This window comes from Phascolarctos cinereus, unplaced genomic scaffold (genome assembly GCF_003287225.1).
Source record: "Phascolarctos cinereus isolate Bilbo 61053 unplaced genomic scaffold, phaCin_HiC Scaffold_1;HRSCAF=81, whole genome shotgun sequence".
NCBI classification, from domain to species: domain Eukaryota; kingdom Metazoa; phylum Chordata; class Mammalia; order Diprotodontia; family Phascolarctidae; genus Phascolarctos; species Phascolarctos cinereus.
In genome coordinates, this window is record NW_027555514.1 from 409,229 (window position 1) to 430,394 (window position 21,166).

Consider the following 21,166-nt stretch of genomic DNA (forward strand, 5'->3'; position numbering starts at 1 on the left):
TTTCCCGTCCCGGCCCTGGGGACCTCCCCGGCGCGGTGGAGCCCGGGGGCCCAAGGGGTGGGGGGAGGGCCAACTCCAAGGCGGTCCCCGCTGGCCTGAGGCCCCTCCCCACAGCCCCCCTCATTCCCCCCCTCCCGCTCTCGCCCGGTCGCTGCTCGGGCTGGCCCCGCCCCCTCCTGCATCGCCCCGCCCAGGGCCCGCCCCCTCGCCCCACTCCTCTCCCCCTCCCCACGTCGGAAGGCGCCGCGCGTGCGCGCGCGGGTGCGGACCGGGGTCACGCGCGGCGTCTCCAGTGCGCGCGCACGGGGGGCGGAGGCCGCAGCTGAGGTGGAGGAGGAGGAGGAGAGGAGGGGAGGAGGGGGAAGGGGAGGAAGGCCGCGGGCCCTGGAACCAGAGGCAGGGCTCGGAGGACTGGAGGACGCGGAGGCTCCGGCCCGGGAGGCCGCGGGGCGCGGGCGCGGGCGCAGGTGGGTGTGCGCGTGCTCGCGGGCAGGAGTGGGGGAAGGGTTAGCCCCACGCGCGGGGGAGGGGGCACTCGGGGTTCCGACCCCCGCCTCGGCCCCTTCCCCTGGCGTCTGGTGGGGTGTCTGCTGCTCGAGGGGAGGGGGTGCGCCTCCCCCCACATGTGTGCGTTGCGTGTGTGTGCGTGGGGAGACGGGGGCGGGGGCCCGCACCCCCCTTTCTGGTGCGGGCCTCCAGCCCCCCGTTTGTCTGTTACAGATGAGCCTCGTGGGCGGCTCCGCCGCCGCCGCCGCCGCAGCGAGCAGCAGCCTCCTCGGCCACCTCTGCGCCTTTGCCCAGCTGCTTCCTAACGATCGGCTGCCCCTGACCGAGGGTGCCCTGCTGCGAGCCACCCTGTGCCGGGCCATGCCCGTGGCCTCCGCAGTCCTCATGTCAACATGATGAAAACAGAGCCTTCGGGGGAGCGGAGCACCCTGCGGAGCGCCTCCCCACACCGGAATGCCTACCGCACGGAATTCCAGGCTCTCAAGAGCGCTTTTGACAAGCCTAAGGCCGAGGGGGACCCCAAAGCCAAAGAGGGTGAGGGCTCTCAGCAGAGCAGGGGCAGGAAATATGGCTCCAACGTCAACCGGATTAAGAACCTCTTCATGCAGATGGGCATGGAGCCCAGCGAGCCCGCGGCTACTCCCCCCAAGGCCAGGGCCAAGGGGGGGCCCCCTTCCCCGCCGCGGCCGGGGAGGCCCAAAGAGCTCCTGGAGAAGGCGGCCGGCTGCGTGCTGAAGCTGGAGTCGTCCGTGTCGGAGCGCATCAGCAGGTTTGACACCCTGCACGACGGTCCTTCCTATTCCAAGTTCTCTGAGACCCGGCGCATGTTCGAGAGGAACAGCCGGCGATCCCCGCAGTCGGAGCGGCTGGGAGCCGACGTGCCCGACGACTGGCCTGGCGCCAAGTCCAACCGGGGCAGCACGGACTCCCTGGACAGCCTCAGTTCCCGGCCTGAGGCCGTCTCCCCCACCGTGAGCCAGCTCAGCGCAGTTTTTGAGAACTCGGATCCCTTCGCTGAGAACCACGAAGAGTACTCAGAGGCTGGCACCGAGGCCCCCAGCCCCCTCAAGGAGCCCGACTCTTGGGGTCCTTCAGACCACCGAGGGGCTGAGGCTGAAGGTGCAGGCCAGGTCCCGGCGGAGGCAGCTCCCAGGTCCTTGGAGGAAGGACCTCCGCTGGAGGCTGAGTACTCAACAGCCCAGCAAGGGCGAGGCCCAGGAAAGCCAGAAGGGCCTGAGGTGGAAGATGCTGCCAAAGCAGCACCTGCTGAGCTGCCCGTACTCCAGGCGTCCCCTGCAGAGCCAGAGGCCTCCAAACTCCCTGGGGATCACCTGGCAGCAGCCGCTTTCAGCTCCGGGGATGCCCCTGGCAAAGAGGAAGCCCCTGAGGAGGGCAGTACTGCCCAGAGCTCCCACGTCTACATGCACACGGACTACAGTGTCTACCGGGTGCGGTCCAGGTATAATTCAGACTGGGGAGAGCCGGGCACGGAGCCTGACGACCAGGACGACAGCGATGAGAATCAGGACTACCAGCCCAGCAGGGACTACCTGGAAATCAGCGGCTTGCCGGAAGAAGAGGACATCCCGGCCAATCGCAAGATCCAGTTCAGCCGGGCACCTATCAAGGTGAGTGCGTGGCCCCTCCAGGCTGGGAGCAGAGGCCTTGGCTGACCCCTGGGGCTGCTGGGGCGGGAGCCCAGCCACCCATTCTGTGGTGGGCAGAGAGGCTCTGGTAGGGGCCATGCTGTGCAGACAGCAGTCCGGGGGGGGGGGGGTGCGGTCTTTGGGTTGGTTTCCCACAGGTGGGTCAGCCTTGGGGGGCATGGTCTGGGGTGCAGATGAGGGTGGAGCCAGGAGTGGCCTTGCTCTGGTATCTCCCCAGCAGCAGCTTGGGCAGGCCGGCCAACCTCACTCTGGTGGCCAAGGCTTTTCTGATCATCTTCCAACTTAATCCATTTTTTGTTTCAACCTTCGTTTCTCCAAGAAACTGGGGCCTCCAGCTGGTACCCTTTATGCACAGGAAGCAGAGGTCCTGACCCCAGGATCAGGCCCTACTGTGGGTATCGGCACAGACTGGTAACCTGCTGCCCCATTACAGACTTCCTGATGCTTGAGCCCTCAGCCTTGTGGGGCTCCTGGGGCCAGGAATGGCACAGGCTCTTGGTAGCGTTAGTGAGAGCAGCTTGCTTGATGGAAGCTCCTGATCCCTTGTTTGTCCGTCACACTGGGCCTCCTATCCTCCAGGGCTCTTGGCCTCAGCCTCCCAGGCAGGGTCTCTGGGGGGCACCCCCTGCCTGGGCTCTTTTGTGGGCCGTCCTTGGGGAAGCTCCTGGCTCCTCTGGAGGGGAGGCAGACAGGCCAGAGCCTGGGACAAGGATGAGTTCTGAGGGCTCACCCTCTTTCAGGCCTTCTTCTGTGTCTGGACAGGAGAGGCCAAATGACCTGTGGGATAGAGGGAAGTCTCACACTGAGCTGTGACTTTCACCTCTTAAGTTTTCCTGCCCTAAGGCTCAGGCCAGCTGCAGTTTCAACCACACACAGTATGACAGACCATCAGCCATTGGGTGGAAAGCTCTGGGCCTTCCTGAGAAGGACTGGACATTGTGTGTGGGTCCCTTGGCCTCAGGGAGCTTCAGATCTAATAGGGAAGGTGGCTTACAAAGGGAAGGTTCTTCACATGGGGGGTGGGGAGAAGGGTGAGAGATGCCTGAGGAGGGAGGAGGTTGGCCTGAGGGGAATGAGGGGCAAGAGGCGAAAGTGGGACCCCCTTCACATGGGCCCCTGTTAATGCACACAGGACACGTTCTTTTGAGTTGAGCCTTTTGTTTGCTTTGGAAAAGTTGGGTTGGATTTCTGGCGCTCAGTTGTTTCCGGGATGGTCTTGGAGTCCCTTCCTTTGAGGATACAGGCCTAAGGTGCTTAACCTTTAGAGGTTTTGAATTTGTCTTTTCCTTGCCTCCTCTTACCTCTCCTGATCCCTCAGAGAGAAGGGAAGGAAGGAGAAAAGGAAAGGGCAAAGGAGAGAGGCTTCTGAAGGCAAACTGAGAATGTAGGGGCACCATCATTTTCATTCCTCATGGAATGGATGTTGCCGGGACTCCTCCTGGGCATGTGGCCCTGGCTTGGTGGGGGTGATGGGATGGTGCTGGACCTCGTTGCCCCCGGGCCCACCATCAGCTGTCATCTCTTGGGTTTCCTTGACCCCTTCTACCTTTATGGCTAAAGCTTCTCTGGAAACCCGCCAATGGGGACCTGTGCCTCTCAAGTGTCCTTTTCTGACAGCCCAGTTTTGTTCTGGGGCTCTACTCCATGGACTCGTGCTGTCCCCGGCTGCCTCTTGGCCTTGGCTCCTCGGTCTCCATGGACGGCTCCGAAGGGGAGCCAGGCCGAGGTGATTCACTCTGGGTTAGGGACATCCTCCTGCTGACATGAGCGCTTTCAGGCATTCAGAATGAAATGAAGGAATGAAAACCCATCTGGGGCTTACTTTGTACCTTGTGCAGTTTGCTTGTGGTGGTGTCTGACTTTTTGTGACCCGATGCTGGAGCAGCTGGTCGTGTCCTTCCCATTTTACAAATGAGGACTCTGAGGCAAACAGGGTTGAATGACTTGCCCAGGGTCACACAGCTAGTCTGAGGCTGGATTTGAAACTCAGCTCTTCCTGACCATAGGCCCTGCTAGCTCTCTCCTCTGCCCCTGTTTGTGCCTAGCTCTGTCCTAAGGAGCAAAGGGATTCTAACACTAAAGCTGTGGTCGGTCTGAGCTGCATCTTCTGTTCTACTGGAAAGCCCACTCCTGGGGGTGGGCGTGGCTGGGGAAGTTCTTGGGACTGGGGGGCAGCTTCTGGGGGGTGGATTGACACGCCCTGTGGGGACTTGAGCTTGGCTGAAAACCTGGACCTTTGGGGTTGGAGGAGGGAGAAGTGCCCTGGAGAGTCTGGGGAGGGGGCAGCAGAGCGCGGTGGAGCTGGGCCTTTCCTGGTGTGCCAGGTGGCGGAGAGCTGGAAGAGAAGGATGGAGAGATCCTTTCTGGGACTGCGTGCCTAAGCCCTGGTGGTGATGGGCAGCTCATTACCTCACCAAGCAGCCCAGCCATTGCTAGACAGCTCTGTGCTGCCTGTTCTGGGAGCTCTGCCTGTTCTCCCAGGACTCCCTGGGACGCTGTCGCTGCCCCCACCTCAGGGCCTCTCCAGTCCTGGTGGTGGTGGTTTATCCCCCAGAGTTTCTGCTCCTGGGTGGGCAGGGCCCCTGCAGTCTGGTGAGAAGCTGGGTCAGCAGAGGTTCCGTCCTCCTGAACCTGAGCCCTCCTCGGCAGAGGTCACTGGGCCCTGGTCCGGGCTTGCTCCTCCATCCCGGGCAGGCATGACCCAGGGGCTCCCCCGGGATGCATCTTGGCGGCCTGGGAGTGAGCTTGGCTGTCTTCCCCATGTTCATATCGGTGAATCAGCTCAGCATTAGAGGGGAAACACAGTCATTTCTTGCTAAAAAGCCTGTTTTTGACAATCTGTCAGGCAGGGGCAGTGGCTCATGCTGAGTGTGGCCTTGGGCTTAGGGCACGGAGCCTATGGTGTGTTCTAGCTGGGGCATCAAGCTCTCCCTCCACCTGGAAGCAGTGAGCAGGGGCTTTCTCAGGCTTATAAAAAGCTAGCAGACCTGCCCTCGGGGAGCTCTCATTCCAGTGGGAGTACCACAGGCCGCCTCTGAGGGAGGGTTCTCGTGCTCTGAACAGGGAGCCTGGGACCACAGGAAAATAAAGACTCACAGACTAACCAGGTAGTGGTAGAGAAGGTTCCTGAACTGTGCCCTGGCCCTGGAATTCACCTCTCAGCAGCTCCTCCTGGCCCCTCCCTGGAGGCCCCTCCCAGAACCTCCATCTAGGGCTGGCGCCCAGGCCCTCTCCAGACCTCCTTCACCAGGGCCTGGCGCTTTTGTCTCCCTGGTCCCTGTTGTCTTTCAGTTGTTTCAGCCGTGTCCCACTCTTTGTGATCCCATTTGGGGTTTTCTTGGCAGAGATGCTGGAGTGGTTTGCTATTTCCTTCTCCGGCTCATTTGACAGATGAGGAAACTGAGGCAAACAGGGTGAAGTGACTTGCCCAGGGTCACACAGCTAGGAAGTGTCTGAGGCCAGATTTGAACTCAGGAAGATGAGTCTTCCTGCCTCCAGGCCTGGTACTCTGTCCACTGCAAGCCCCACTTTCCCATTTGCCACAAGTGTATCTCTTCTTAATTACGAGGTTTCTTAGACAGCCTGGCCTCCTCTGTGCAGTCCCAATTCCCTCCCAGAGCCCCATGGGGCTCCTTGTGCCTGTGTCATGGTGGGGGCCCTGGGTGGTCTAGCTAGTTAGCTGTCTTCTGCATTGGGGTCTCCCTCAAATGACCAGCCTCCCTTTGGTTTGATGTGCTCACCAGCTCACGTATACACTCATCCATATACACATACATACACTCACACATATACACTCATATACACATGCACATTCACCACACACACTGTTCATACACACACACACTCGTATATACACTGTCACCACATACACATATTCACACACACACACTGATACACTCACACACATACACACAGTCATCACATACATAGATTCACACACGTACTGATATACACTCACACATACAAACTCGTCCATATACACTCACACTTACCAAACACACTGTTTTCACACACATACCGATACACGTTCACCCACATACACTCACAACATATACTATTCACACACATACTCTTACACACACACATACACACTTGTGCATACAAACTCATCCGTATACACTCACATTCACCATATACACTATTTACACACACACTGATACACACACACATACACACACTCACCCATATACAGTCACCCCTACCCACCACATACACATTCACACACATACTCACACACATATCCACCCGCTCATATACACACTCATCCATATGTATTCACTCACCACATATACATATTCACACACACTCACACGTGCACTCATTCACACTTGGTCTTCTCCGTCTTCTTCCTCTCCACATTAGAGGCCTTTTGCTCACTCACATTTGCCAGATTCTCAGCAAGTTCCTTTTCTTGGTTCTGGGGAGCAACACTCCAGCCTGGCCAATGGCCCTTTGGGCCTCCGCAGCCCACAAGTCCAGCTGACCTTCTCAGACCTGTCTTTGCCTCATTCCCCATCAGGGACAGACCGCATCCCTGGCCTGGGACTCTGGGGCCTTGGACAGGGCTTTCCGCCTTGTGCCTGTGGGGATGCCCAGGAGCTGCTTGTAGTGGTCAGGTGGCGGGTTAGGTCATGTCTTGTCTGGAGGCATGAGCCAGGCAGACGACAGGCCTGCCCCTCAGCAGGGAGTCGCTTCTTCTCACGGCTTGTCTCTTTTTCTGCTGACAGTTGCTGCCGATGGGAGTCTGGTGTCTGCACATTCTGGGTCTCTCCCACCTCTGAGCCTCACGGTTCTTCTCTGTAAAATGGACCTCTTCAGGGGATTTTCATGAGACTAAATGTCCAGCCATGGCAGGCTCCCCTCCCTCATCCTCATCATACTGTTCTGCCCTCTGGTCCCCTGCAGGGCCCCAGAAGGGGCCCCGTGGTCGCTGCAGGGAGGGGCTCGTGTTGGCCTCCCCTTACAGCTGAGGACGAGAGAGCTTCGCGGACGGGTCCAGGGGCACACAGCTAGGAAGTGTCTGAGGCTGGATTTGAACTCAGCCTCCCCTGATGCCTCTGCTGTTACAGGCCAAGGCCTGGATGGGACCAGGGAGGCTTGATTGGAGGGTCTGTGAGGGAGGTCTCAGAGACGATGAGCCGAGGACGAGGGATGAGTTGGATGGAGCCTGTCCAGCTTTTGTCTCTGTTCCCCCAGCACCCGGTGCAGTCCCGGGCAGGCACAGAGAGGGCCTTTCAAGAGTGCTTGCTGGGCCACTGACGGTGCTGCGCTTGGCATGCAGGATGGCCTGGGAGCCATGGGGGAAGTGACACTGAGGCCGCTTCAGGCCATCCCAGTGTGGAACGGGACCCCAGAGGGGTGCGCCCAGCCTCAATGGCCCTGATGTTCCTTTGGCATTTCTAACATTCCTTCCTACTCCTGCCTTGGGTCCCAGTGCCGTTCAGATGGCCTGCACGTGAAATGGGAATCCACAGGTTTGAGGTTTCCTCTTCCAGCAGTGACAGATCCTTGGAGAGCATTGTGGTCCCGTGGGGGGGTGGCGTGCATGCATGCACACACACTAGGCATAGCATGGGAACCTCTGGGCCACCAGCCCTAATCAGGCTCCTCAGTTCTGTGACCTGAGGCTTTGTGAGGTGGATCTCTCTGGGCAGGAGCCAGTCGGGTTTCCAGGCATCCCAAGGTTCTTTTTTTTTTTTTTTGGTTAGGCAGTAGGGTTAAGTGACTTGCCCAGGGTCTCACAGCCAGTAAGTATTATGTGTCTGAGGCCGGATTTGAACTCAGGTCCTCCTGAGTCCAGGGCTGGTGCTCTATCCACTGCGCCATCTAGCTGCCCCCCATCCCAACATTCTTGAGGTGCCCCCGAGCCTGCTGCCATATTTACTCTTGTGCTGTCTCCTGCCAGGAGAGAGTGGCTGGGAAAGAGCCTGGCCATATCTTGGTAACTTACTATGGGGCAAACCATTTCATTCCCCTCTGCATCTCAGTTTGCTAATCTGTGAAATGGGGGTTATCAGCATGGTGAAGAGGAAGTTCTTTGTAAACACTAAAAACTCTGTCAATGTTAGCTATTATTATTCTTGTCCCTCACCCCCCCCAATCCTGTCCCATTTCTGCATGCCAGCTGGTCTTTCTTTCCCTCAATTTCCTAGTAGTTCCCCAGGGGCAGAGTGGTGTCCAGTGAACAGCCAAATGAAATAGCTTTGGGGGTCAGCTCCAACCATTGGCTACCTGGTAAGCCCCCAACATTAGTATCTCCTCAGAGGCCTCCAAGAGTCTCCCCTGGTTCCCTCCTTATCCCATAGCCTCAGTGTTGTTGCTGTGGTCTTCTGGGTGAGGCCTTCTCCCTGCCTGGAAGGTCCTGGGCTTGGGCCCCTGGCACACAGCTTAGCAGGAAAGGGGGAGCTGTGCTCCAGTGGATAGCCTGGGGGCAGGAGGGCTGTGGGGTTAGTCTGTGTGACCCTGAGCTGTTTATACTTTCTTGTGGAATGCTGAGGCTGCCAGACATTTCATCAGAGGGGCACACTGGGGTGTCCTTTATGAATCCCTACTAGAAAAGGCGTGGGGTCACCCGTGATGAGATAGCTGAGAATGTTTTTCTGTGAACACAAATACTTTCTCATCTTCTGAAGAGGTCTTGTAGGTTATCCTGTTAGAGTTCTGCGGGGAACAAATGTGTTTGGTCAGGTTCTGAATGGAGACGCTTTGAAAATTCAGGGATGTTTGCTCTATCTGGAAGAGGTACATCTTCTGCGATCTGGTGCCGGGTGGCGGCAGGATGGGCAAGAACTGGAGATGTTTTGATGATGATGCAGGTGAGATAGGTGAGAATAGGAGACATTCACTGGGGTCTGGGGCTTCTGTGATGACCGTGAACAGGAGATGTTTACTAGGTAGCCTGGGGGCTTCGATGATGATGGATGTGAACAGCAGGATGTGGTGCGATAGACAAGAAGATGAGATGTTTGCTGGGGTCTCGGGGCTTGAATGATGACGGGCGTGAATAGGAGAGGTTTACTGGGGTCTGGGGGCTTCGATGATGACAAGTGTGAATAGGAGAAGTTTACTGGGATCTCAGTGCTTCAATGATGATGCGGGCATGATGGCAAGAACAAGAGATGTTCCCTGTTGGTGGGCATTGTTCTGAATTTGGAAACTTATTTGGGGAAAAGAACTGAGAGAGATGCAGAGTGGCCTGTGGCCCTCTCTGCATCTTCCTTGGGGTTCTGAGTATTCTGGTTGTGAGGACACACACATGAATTCAAGGCAGGTGGGATACCAACAAGTTTTAGGAGCACCAGCTTTTTAACTGGGTATCTGATTTTGGAAATATTTTGCAAATTTAGCTTACATTTATCCTGGCTCTGGCTCTCTCTCTCTCTCTCTCTCTCTCTCTCTCTCTTTCTCTCTCTGTCTCTCCACCCTCTCTCCTAGTGACCTCATTAGCTCTCCAGGATCAAAGATGATCTCTACAGAGATTTATCACTCAGCAGTCATGTATGAAACAGCTTCAGTGTTCCAGCCACTGAGCTAAATCCTGGTGTCTCTCTTCTTTCTTTCTTTCTTTCTTTCTTTCTTTCTTTCTTTCTTTCTTTCTTTCTTTCTTTCTTTCTTTCTTTCTTTCTTTCTTTCTTTCTTTCTTTCTTTCTTTCTTTCTTTCTTTCTTTCTTTCTTTCTTTCTTTCTTTCTTTCTTTCTTTCTTTCTTTCTTTCTTTCTTTCTTTCTTTCTTTCTTTCTTTCTTTCTTTCTGTCGTTCATGAGGCACTTTGGGGCTAAGTGACTTGCCCACAGTCACACAGCTAATGAGTGTTATGTGTCTTTGAACTCATGTCCTCCTGACTCCAGAGCCGGTGCTCTCTCCACTGCGCCACCTAGCTGCCCCTTTCCTTCTTCTTTCTTTCTCTGTCTCTATCCTCATCTTTCTATCTCCCTCCTTCCTTCCCTTGCTCTCTTCCTCTAACCTGTCTCTCTTCCCCTCTAGGAACCCTGAGGCAGAGGAAGGCTTGTACTGTGTAAGAGCAGTACCAAGGCCAGCTGGGGGAGTCATTGGGAATCAGTGTGGCAGGAAAGTGGGAGCAGGGGAGATCAAAGCAGAGAATGCGGAAGGGGAGAAGAACCAAATTATCAAGATCAAAAATAGAAAGGGTGAATCCGCCACCAATGAAGAGTAAATCAAAACAATAATTAGAAACTATTTTGCCCAACTGTATGCCAATAAATTTGACAGTCTTAGTGAAATGGATGAATATTTACAAAAACATAAATTGCCCAGATTAAGAGAAGAGGAAGTAAAATACTTAAATAATCCTGTCTCAGAGAAAAGAAATTGAACAAGCTATCAATGAACTCCCTAGGAAAAAATCTCCAGGGCCAGATCGATTTACAAGTGAATTCTATCAAACATTTAAAGAACAATTGATTCCAATACTATACCTAAAATGGGAAGAGTCAAAACAGAGAAAGAAAATTATAGACCAATTTCTCTAATGAATATAGATGCAAAAATTTTAAATAAAATATTAGCAAATAGATTACAGCAACTTATTCACGAGAATAATACACTACAACCAGGTAGGATTCATACCAGGAATGCAGGGCTGGTTCAGTCTTAGGAAAGCTATTAGCATAATTGATCATATCAACAACAAAACTAACAGAAACCACATGATCATCTCAATAAATGCAGAAAAGGCTTTTGACAAAATGCAACACCCATTCCTATTAAAAACACTAGAGAACAGAGAAATAAATGAAGTCTTCCTTAAAATGATAAGTAGTATCTACCTAAAACCTTCAGCAAGCATCATATGTAATGGGGACAAGCTAGAAGCATTTCCAGTAAGATCAGGGGTGAAACAAGGATGTCCATCATCACCACTATTGTTCAATATGGTACTAGAAATGTTAGCTTTAGCAACGAGAGAAGAAAAAGAAATTGAAGGTATTAGAATAGGCAAAGAAGAAACAAAGCTATCACTCTTTGCAGATGATGTGATGATATACTTAGAGAATCCTAGGGAATCAAGTGAAAAACCACTTGAGATAATAAACAACCTCAGCAAAGTGGCAGGATATAAAATAAACCCACATAAATCATCAGCATTTCTATATATTACCAACAAAACCCAACAGTAAGAGATAGAAAGAGAAATTCCATTTAAAATTACTGTAGACATTATAAAATATTTAGGAGTTATCTGCCGAAACAAAGCCAGGTACAATATGAACACAATTACAAAACACTTTTCACACAAAATTCAGATCTAAATAATTAGAAAAATATCAGTTGCTTATGGGTAGGCTGAGCTACTATAATAAAAATGACAATTTTATCTAAGGTAATTTACTTATTCAGTGCCATACCAATCAAACTACCAAAAAATTATTTTGTAGAGCTAGAAAAAATAATAACAAATTCATTTGGAATAACAAAAGGTCCAGAATATCAAGGGAACTAATGAAAAGAAATGCAGGGGAAGGTGGCCTAGCCCTTCCAGATCTTAAGTTGTATTATAAAGCAGCAGTCATCAAAACTACTTGGTACTGGCTAAGAAATGGAGTGGTAGATCAGTGGAATAGGTTATGTATGCAAGATGCAGTGGTCAATGACTATAATAACCTACTATTTGATAAACCCAAAGACCCCAGCTTCTGGGATAAGAATTCACTATTTGGCAAAAACTGCTGGGAAAACTGGAAAAGAGTATGGCAGAAGCTAGGCATAGTTTCAAAATCTTATACCATATACCAAAATAAAGTCAAAATGGGTTCATGCTTTAGATATAAAGGCTGATACTATAAGCAAACTAGAAGAGTGAGGAATAGTTCACCTGTCAGATTTATAGAGAACAGAAGAATTTATGACCAAATAGAAGATAGAGAACATTATGAAATGCAAAATGGATAATTTTGATTACATTAAATTGAAAAGTTTTTGCACAAACAAAGCCAATGCAGCCAACATTAGGAGAAAAGCAGAAAACTAGGAAAGAATTTTTACAACCTGTATCTCTGATAAGGGCCTCATTTCTAAAATATACAGAGAACTAAGTCAAATTTGTAAGAATACAAGTCATTCACCAATTGATAAATGATCAAAGGAGATGAACAGGCAGTTTTCAGATGAAGAAATTAAAGCCTTCTACAGTCAGATCAAAAAAAGCTCTAAATCACTATTGATTAGAGAAATTCAAATCAAAACAACTCTGAGGTGCCACATCACACCTGTCAGATTGGCCAACATGACAAAACAGGAAAATGATAAATGTTGGAGAAGATGTGGGATAATTGGAAAAAGAGTTGTGAACTGATCCAACCATTGTGTAGAGCAATTTGGAACTATGCCCAAAGGGCTATAAAAATGTGCATAGCAAAGGCCTCATGATGGAAAATGCTATCCACATCCAGAGAAGGAACTATGGAGTGTGAATGCAGATTGAAGCATACTATTTTCTCTTTTTTTCTTCTGTTTTGTTTTGTTTCTTCTTTCTTGTGGTTCCTCCTGTTAGTCCTAATTCTTCCTTACAACATGACTAATGTGAAAATATGTTTAATAGGAATGTATATGTAGAGCCTATATCAAACTGTGCGCCATCTTGGGGAGGGAGGTGGGAGAAAAATTTAAAACTCAAAAGCATATGGAAGTGAATGTTGAAAACTAAAAGTAAATTAATTGAAAAAAAAAAGAAGGGGGAGAAGGCTGAGGACAGGCAACGCTGGCCTTCCTGGTCGATGCTGGGGGCAGATGCTTCCTTGACAGGGGACATCCCATGAAATGACTGTGGGATGCAGCTCTTTCAGCTCTCTGCCGTGTTGTGGATGGTGTCCGTGAGTGCCTGGGTCCCTTCCCCCCAGATTGCTGCAGTCAGGCCTCAGGCCTTGTGCTGATGTGGCCATCTGGTGCCTTCTCTCCTTGATGTCTTTCAGAGTCCTTCCTGCTGTCTGTAGCTGTAGTCCTTGGCATCTGGGGGTAGCATTCTAGGTGTCTGCTGATCCTTGTGGGCTCCTGAACCTCTGCCATCTCTCCAGAGGGTCTCACCAAGGGCACTCGGGATGTTTCGGGAAAGCCTTTAACAGAACATGGAGAGGAAGGGCGTGTTGTGGAAGTGTGGGGCGCTCTCTCACATGTCGACTCTGATCCTGGGAGACATCCCTGTCTTCTGGGAGAGCCCAGGGGTACCCAGTGTGTATGGAGGTATCTGCTTTTGGACAGTGAGGAACAGGGATGTTGGGCTGTAGGTGGGACTTGGTGAACCAGCCCCCCCCCCCCCCCCATAGATGAAGAAACCTAGGCAGAAGGGAAGTGGCCTGCCCAGGGTCACTCAGCTAGTCAGTGTCTGAGGCAGGATTTGAACTTGGGTCTTCCTGGCTCTAGGCCCAGTGCTCTGGGCACTGTGATGCCCTCCAAGCATGGCACTATCAGCCCTTGCTGGTGCTCAAGAGTAGTGGGGGTTGGGGGAATCATGGGCTGTAGGGAACAGCCAGGACATGCTCTGACCCTGGGGGAGGGTGGCACAGTGCCCTTGTGAGAGGACAGGAGCATTTTCCCCATAGATCTCGAGGTTTGGGTACAGGCTGCCCCGTGTAGGGACTTCAAAAGAGCCTTTTGCCTGTATTCTGAGGTGTTCCTGCGTGGTGACCTGCCCTATTCCCTCTATCAGGGCCTGGGGCGCACTTGTCTTTGGGTTCCAGAGGGTTTTTAGGACTGTCAGCCTAGAGCCTCTCCTTTCCAGTGACTCACCTTCAGGCCAGGCCCCTAAGGAGCTTTCTGTGGGCTCTCTAGGAGGGCTGTGCCATGCGTAACAGGGAGCCTGAGGGCTTGGCCTGGCTGCAAGGCCTCAGGTCACAGGCCTAGAGCTGGCAGGGGCGTCCCAGCCAATGGCTCCAGCTGAGGCAGCCGTACAGAGTAGGGTCTTGAACCCAGGTCCTCTGGGCCCTGTCTTCTCAGGGCTTCCTCTGGCTCTCTGATCTGAAGGCCAAGGGTCAGTGGGCTTTGTCTGATACCCGTTCGAACCCCTCTGGGCCTTCTTGGTGCCTCTGATTGGTTCTTTCTTCCTGCTGCCCCAGCACGGTGGTCTTGGGGAAGCCTGGCTCAGGCAGGGCCTCTCCTAAAGGGAGTCCCTCCTCTTCCTGTCCTCCAGACCCCCTGCCACTGCTGAGGAGAGGGCAGATGCTCCGTCACCTGCCTGGCTGCTCTCCTCCCACCCCCAGTCCTCTGTGTTTCTGCCCCAGTACCCAGGCCCTTCATTACCTCCTCCTTGGAGGGGGCCTGGCTCGGGTCTTCTGGCATCTCTGACGTTTATTTGGGAGCACACCGACCCGTCAGGCACTTCCCACCCTTACCCGCCTTCCCTCTTCCCGCCGTAGTTGTCCTGCACATTTTTTGTAGGGAGAGATTTTGTGGCTGGGCTGGAGCCGGCATCAGGGGCTCCCCACCTGCCCTGTCCACAGCCTGGCAGACGCCGGCCTCACTTGACGAGAAGCCCTCAGACACCCCCCCCCCCCCCGGGACTCTGAGGTCGGACTGGTTTTTAGAATCGGGAAGCTGGGAAGTAGGCTCTAGCCCCGTGAGGGAGTGGGGGGGGTTCAAATGTGTTGCCGGGGGCTGCTATCCTAATGCTCTTGTTCCCTGTGGTTTTGGTCAAATTAAAAAGCAGATTGAGTTAATTCAGATATTATGTAAGGTCTGAGGCTGCTCCAAAGTGCCCCTCCTCTCTCCTCCCCCCCCTTGTCTTCCCCCTCCCTCTCTCTCCTGCCCTCTCCTTCCTTCCCCCTCCTCCTTGTCCCTTCTTCTTCCCAACTTAGTCCTCCCTGTCCTCCCCTTCCTCTCTCCTCCTCCCCCTCTCCTCCCTCCTTCCCCTCCTTCCTCCCTTTATCTCCCGCCCCCCTGGTCTCAGCCTTACCCTGCCTCACCTGGATGCTCTGGAGGCTTTTGTAGGTGTTCTTGGCTGTGATGGTGCAGGGAAGGGTGAGGGAGTCACCTGGGAGGACCTAGGCCTGGGGGATCCTGCCTCTCCCAGACCACCCTCAGGCATGCCCTGACTGTGGCCCCGCAGGGTGGGCTGTGGCTTCTGAGGAGGGCGAGGCCTGGACCTGCCTCATTTGCTCTGAGAAGGTGATTTCAGGGGTGGCCAGGGCACCTTCCCCAGCCCCCCCCCCCCCCCCCCCCCCCCCGCCCTCAGGCAGCGAGCGCCTCTTCCTTTCTGATGTTGTGGCGGGGATCTTAATTGGGCTCCTGGCTCCAAGGGAGGGGGAGGGCAGAGTGGGTGGGGCCTCCCTCCCTTCACTCCCTTTGTGGGAGGTGCTGAGGGGCCACTTGGATCGGGAGGGTCCTTGAGGATCCATGAGGACTCCTCAGTGAGAAGTCACTCCTAAGAGGCGTGGCAGGAGATCAGCTCAGGAATGTTTTTGCTTGAAGCCAAAAACACTGGACTTTGATTTTAGTGATGGACGGATTCATTTTAAGAGAATCTCATTCACCAATATTTATCTAAGAGGCATTAATTAAATATGAATTAATATGGTTTCCTAATGGATATGATTAATTTCCTGGCATTCACTGTGGCTGCATGGGAGATCAGGTGGAAGTCTGGATAATATCCCTTGGGTAGTAAAGGCTGTGTTCCAGCCCAGGCAATCAGTGGCCTGTTCAGTGACAAGAAAGCCTCCTCCTTCCCTATTTCATCCAGCTGGAGTCTCAGTTCTGACCTTTCTGGCCAGATCATCCCATTTCTCCAGTGCTTTTAGGCCAAATATTAATGTGCCCAGAGAGATTGAGCACCTCGTCCCCAGTCACATAGCTATCGTCATTGTCATATTGTTATTGGCTTTTAGAGTTTGCCAGTTGAGGCCACCTAATTCCTATCTGAGCCAAGGTCATTGCTGCAGCTCCCAGACCCAGGTTGCACTAGTCCCAGTGGGAGGTGCCAAGGATGGAGGTGGTATGAGTGAAGAGGAGCATGGTGGGGTGAGCCTGAGCCCCGAGTTGGGTGTGTAGATGTATTGGGGGACCCTCAGCAGGGAGAGGGGGGCTTGAAAGGGGCTGCCTTTGGGGCTCTGGCCTGGTTTGGGAGCTGATCATTTCACTCCTGGAAGCTAATGAGATCATGAGGCAAGATGGCCTCAGAGCTGGGGGGAGGAGTGATGAACTTTGGTGGGAAACAACTCCATCTCTATTTCCATAGAATTGGGTTTCTTGTGGACCCTGTGCAATTTCTGTGTTTAAAACCTCGGTCCTCAGAAGGGCTACATCTCACCAGCCTGCTGCCAGAGGGACCCGGGCCTAAACTAGAGGAAATCCCTGATGGAGAGGTGAAGAGCAGTCCCCGGCCTTGTGCTGGGGAGACCAGGCTGAGCTTGGGGCCTGGCTGCCAGCGTCCAGGCACTGACCTTCACCCTGGCCCGGGCCCCAGCTGGAGCAGGCCTTTCTCTGCCTGTGGCTCAGTATGCACTGTGTAGTTTTAGCCCTAGGCAGTAGATGGATAGCTTAGGAGCCTTCCTGCATGAAGGGCCTGGATGCTGTAGGCTGCTTGATTCAGCATGGACAGATCCTCAAGTCCAGTGGGCAGCTCATATAGAGGAGGACAGTGCCTGGGGAACAGGTCGGGGTGGGGGAGGGGCTAAGTCAGGGGCTTATCTTGCCCTGGCATCACTGGACCTTAGAATCCGTGGAGGAAATGGTTTCAAATCAGCTAGAAATGCTGCCCAAGTCTGGGACTGGGCAGGATGGCCGGGTAGGGTGCTCCGCAGGGGTCGTAGGTCCTGGAGGGGAGGATCTGTCTCAGTGGGAAGATTGGCAAAGGCATCAGCAAATATGTTACATCTAGGCTGGGCTGAGAAGGGGAGAAAGATTCTGGAAGTCCTGGAAAATGGGGCTGGTGCAGTCAGGGGCTTGGATCTCTCCAGACAAATCAGGCTGGATGGGGAGAACCCAAGTTCCCTGGCTGAAGGGTCAGAACTAATCTGAGAAGAGCTTGCTCAGTGCTTCCTTGGTGACACGCCCCTCCCTGGTCTGTCTGTCCATCTGTCCCTTCATCCCACCCCCATCCCTCCCTCTATCCCCACATCTGGCCATTCATAGCCAACCCTGCCCCCATCCCTTTGTCCATTCCCACTCCCTCATCCTTTGCCATCCATCCATCCCCACATCTATCCCTCCATCCCCTGTCCATCCATCTGTTCCCCCACCCATTACCTACCCTCCCCTCATCCCTCTGTCCACCCCCAGCCCCCATCCTTTGCCGTCCATCCATCCCCCATCTGTCCCTCCATCCCCCGTCCATCCATCTGTTCCCTCTTCCATCACCCACCCTGCCCTGTCCCTCCATCCACCCTCAGTCCCCATCCTTTGCCGTCCATCTGTCTCCCGCCCCCCTCCAGAAAGTTTCAGTTTATGCATTTTTCAGAGGGTGATAGGTCTGGAATAACTAACCCGTTCCCCTGCTGATTGCCTGCCTGAGAAGCCAGGGACAAGGCTTATTTAAAATGATTTACAGAGAAGTAGCAGATGCCTGTGCCCTGTGAGCCCTCCCTTCCTGGCCTTTTCCCTGGACCTTTCCCCTGCCTGGCGCTGCCCTCCTTGCTCCCTGCCACCTCCTGGCTCCCCTGGCAGTGCCCACTATGCCCATCTGCTCAGACTGGCTCCCATTTGTGTCAGATCTTCTGTGTTTGTAGTTATCTGAATGTTGTCTGTCCCATTGGAATTTGAGCTCTTTTGAATGGATCTCTGCCATTCTTCATATCCTCCATGCTTAGCACAGTGCCTGACACATAGGAGGTGCTTCATAAATGCTTTTTAACTTAAGGTGTTGAGAGGTTGTGTCCTGACCTGGGCATCATTAGTGTCTATTCTGGCCTCCCTGTTCTCAGGACGTTTCTGTCTGTTGGTTTCTCAGTGACCTTTGCATCAGCCTTGTGGTCCACTGGGAACATGAGGACAAAGGTACTGGAATAGGAAAAAGGCTAGCCAGAAGCGAGCAGCTGCTGAGTTCTCAGGGTGTTGGGGGGACACCTGGGATGGGGGTGGGATACAGATTTCCCCAACATCTTGGGTGACCTCTCAGTGCAGAGGAGAGGGGCTGACTGGTGTGCGTGAGCCTTGCCTCTGTGGAAGGTTAGTGGAAGAAACCGTAACAGAGGCTGATTCTGTACCTCTCTCTGACCACGGCCAGCCATAGGTGAGGCCAAATGCAGCATCATGGTTGGCTCCTGAAAACTAGAGGAAAGACTGGGAGGATGCTCAGGGCCTGGCTTAGGAAGGACTGGGGAGGAGAGAGCAGCCAGCTGGGGCAGTGGGGGGGGTCCCCAAGAATGTTACAGAGGGGGGCAGTTGTGATGCAAAGAAAAGGGAGGACAGCTTAGGACATGGCCATAGGCTCCAGAATGGAGAACGTTGGTGGGAAGGGGCCTCTGGGGCCATCACCTCTACGTATCATCTCAAATAAGGAAGGGGCCATGAGGCCTCTGCTTCAAGACCCAGGCTCCCATCTTTCCTTGTGATCCAGCCTCGGTGGTCTGTCCTATCTACAGGGGCCAAGCAGAATTGGGCTCACCCCTCAGGAGGATTAGCCCGGATGCAGTAGCTCTTCGGCTGCTGGACTTTTCTCATCTCCAGGCTAACCCACACAGATGCATCCAGCAGCTGTATTCAGCGCCTCCCTTTGGGGACCTGAAGTGGCGGCCTGGGGAGGGGTGTTCAGGCGAGGGAGCCCTGCGGTCACAGGGCCTCATGGGCAGGCTGTTCATTCAGTCCCTTTAGAGCTTTCTTCCATGGGGATCCAAGCTGGAGGCTGTGACCACAGAAGGTTCAGCATAACAAGGATGGATGACATGCCCATGAGGCCTCCTCACGTCCTGGGGGTGGGGCTTGTTCTCAGGCGGAAGTCCATGCAGTGTGGGGCTGCGATGACCAGACGCAAGGAGGTCATCATCCTCTTTTCTTTGCTGGGAGCAGACCAACGGCTTGCAGGAAGGACGTGGGGAATCAGGATGACGGGCCTGGAGTTTGTGCTCGCCCGGAGTGACCAGAGCAGGGAAGTCTGGGCACTCGGGAGCTGAGCTCGAGTAGTCTGGAGACCATTTGAAGGACTGTGAAGGAGTGATTTGGCTGCTTCTCCTTGGTCCCAAGGGCAGCTAGGGGGTGCCATGGTGCACACAGCGCCAGGCTTGGAGTCAGGAAGATCCGTCTTCTTAGTTCAAATGTGGCTGCAGACACATCCTAGCTGTGTGACCCTGGGCAAGTCACTTCACCCTGTTTGCCTCAGTTTCCTCATCTGTCAAATGAACTAGAGAAGGGCATGGCAAACCTCTCCAGGATCTTTGTCAAAAAACCCCCGGATGGGGTCATGAAGAGTTGCACACAACTGAAATGACTGAATGATGAAAGCAAGAAGGCAGAGCTAAGACTGAGTAGCTGCTAAGAAAGGCAGACTGCATCAAGAACAGTTTCCATTGAGGAGAGCTGTCCCAGTGTGGAGCAGGCTGCCCCCCTCACTGGGGCTCTTCAAGCAAAAGCTGAGGCTTTTTGAGCGGTTCCTACTTAGGTGTAGGTAGCTTAGGGACCCTGGGACCCCTCTCAGCTCAGAGGTGGTGGAGAATGGACGATTTGATCCGTTCCCTGGAAGTAGAGGCCGGGTCCGCATCACATTGGGCGCCCCAGAGGCCAGAGGCTGTGTCCTCATCACCATTAATACCCCAGGGGCCATGTCCTCCATTACAGTGGGCACCCCAGAGGCTGTGCCCCTATCACAGTGGGCATCCCAGAGGCCATGCTCCCCCATCACTGTGGGCACCCTAGAGGCCATACCCCCATTACAGTGGGTACCCCAGAGGTCATGTCCTCATTACCGTTAATACCCCAGAGGCTGTGCCTCTGTCACCGTGGGCACCCCAGAGGCCATGTCCCCTATCACCGTGGGCACCCCAAAGGCTGTGCGGCGGTCATCTCCTTCTGTAGACCTATGCTCATGTTGTGCTCAGAAGTGGCCAGCTTGTCACTGGGGAGCACACCAGGCTGTGTGGCCTGCTTTCCCAGTGAGTCACCTGCTTGTGGCTTCCAGTGGCCAGTGTGAATTTTGTCAGGCTCCCAGGGGTCTGGGAGCCCACCGAGCTCCCTCGGTCCCTTTGGCCAAGTAGACCACAGAGCAGAACAAACCTTTATTTCTCCTGGGGTGAATCATTAGGGGTTTGCTGGCCCTGCAGCTGGGGGACGGGTTCTTTTGCTCCTTTGGGCAGCCCTCTTTTGGGGTCCTGAAGCTGCCTTTGTTTCTGCCAGCTGGGAGAGAATCCTGCTAAACAGCTGGATTTGGTTCATAGGGAAGTGTGTTGTTCACCCTGAAGCCAAGCTGCAGCTTTTATTAATTTTCAGAATGAATATTTAGTGATAGTTTCTGTTTCTTACATCACCACAGTTATCCCTCTCCCCCTCTCAGAGAGTCCTGTGTGACACACAGCCCTTTGGAGAGATGAACAAGGTCCTAAAGCCTGTGCTGGGGGTGGGGCGGCCGCTCCTGGCTCTTCCTCAGAGTCCTGCGCCACTGCAATCTTTATACTTTGTTACGTTCGCTTTGCCTTCAGTTGTCACGCAGTTATGGTTGCTGTGCACTTGGTGTTTCTTGGCCCAGCATCAGATGATGCAGGACTTTCCATCATTTCTTACAGAGCAGTAACACTCACACACCACAGACTGTTTAGCTGATCCCCAGTCAATGGGCAGTGACTTTGTTTACGAGTCAGCTCTCACAAAAAGTACTGCTATAACTGTTTTGGGGTCTGTGGGAACTTTCTTCTTTTTGACATCTTGCTTGGGGTATAAGCTCAAGATAGAGTCTTTGGCTCAAAGGGTATGAGTATTTTGGTCATATTATCTGTGTAATTCCAAGTGGCTTTCCAAAATGGTCCTACCATTTCACAGCTCCACCAACAATATGTTGGTGTGCCTGTCTTCCATGCCCCCTCCAACACGGACATCTTTGCCAACTTGCAGGGTGTGGGGT

The 21,166-nt window shown here is 53.5% G+C and overlaps 1 protein-coding gene across 7 annotated transcripts in view; it reads left to right on the forward strand.

Annotated features, from left to right (window-relative positions):
• Nucleotides 1–358: 358 nt before the first annotated feature.
• PPP1R9A (protein phosphatase 1 regulatory subunit 9A) overlaps nt 359–21,166 on the forward strand; it is a 96,944-nt gene continuing 76,136 nt past the window's right edge. For all 7 annotated transcript variants that reach the window (XR_013484906.1, XM_021000011.2, XM_021000012.2 and 4 more), the window contains exons 1-2: nt 359–467; nt 721–2,135. Coding sequence is in view for 6 of the 7 variants with exons in the window: in XM_021000011.2 (XP_020855670.1) it covers nt 900–2,135 (1,236 nt within the window). In the remaining variant the exon portion in view is untranslated. The remainder of the gene's footprint in view (nt 468–720; nt 2,136–21,166) is intronic.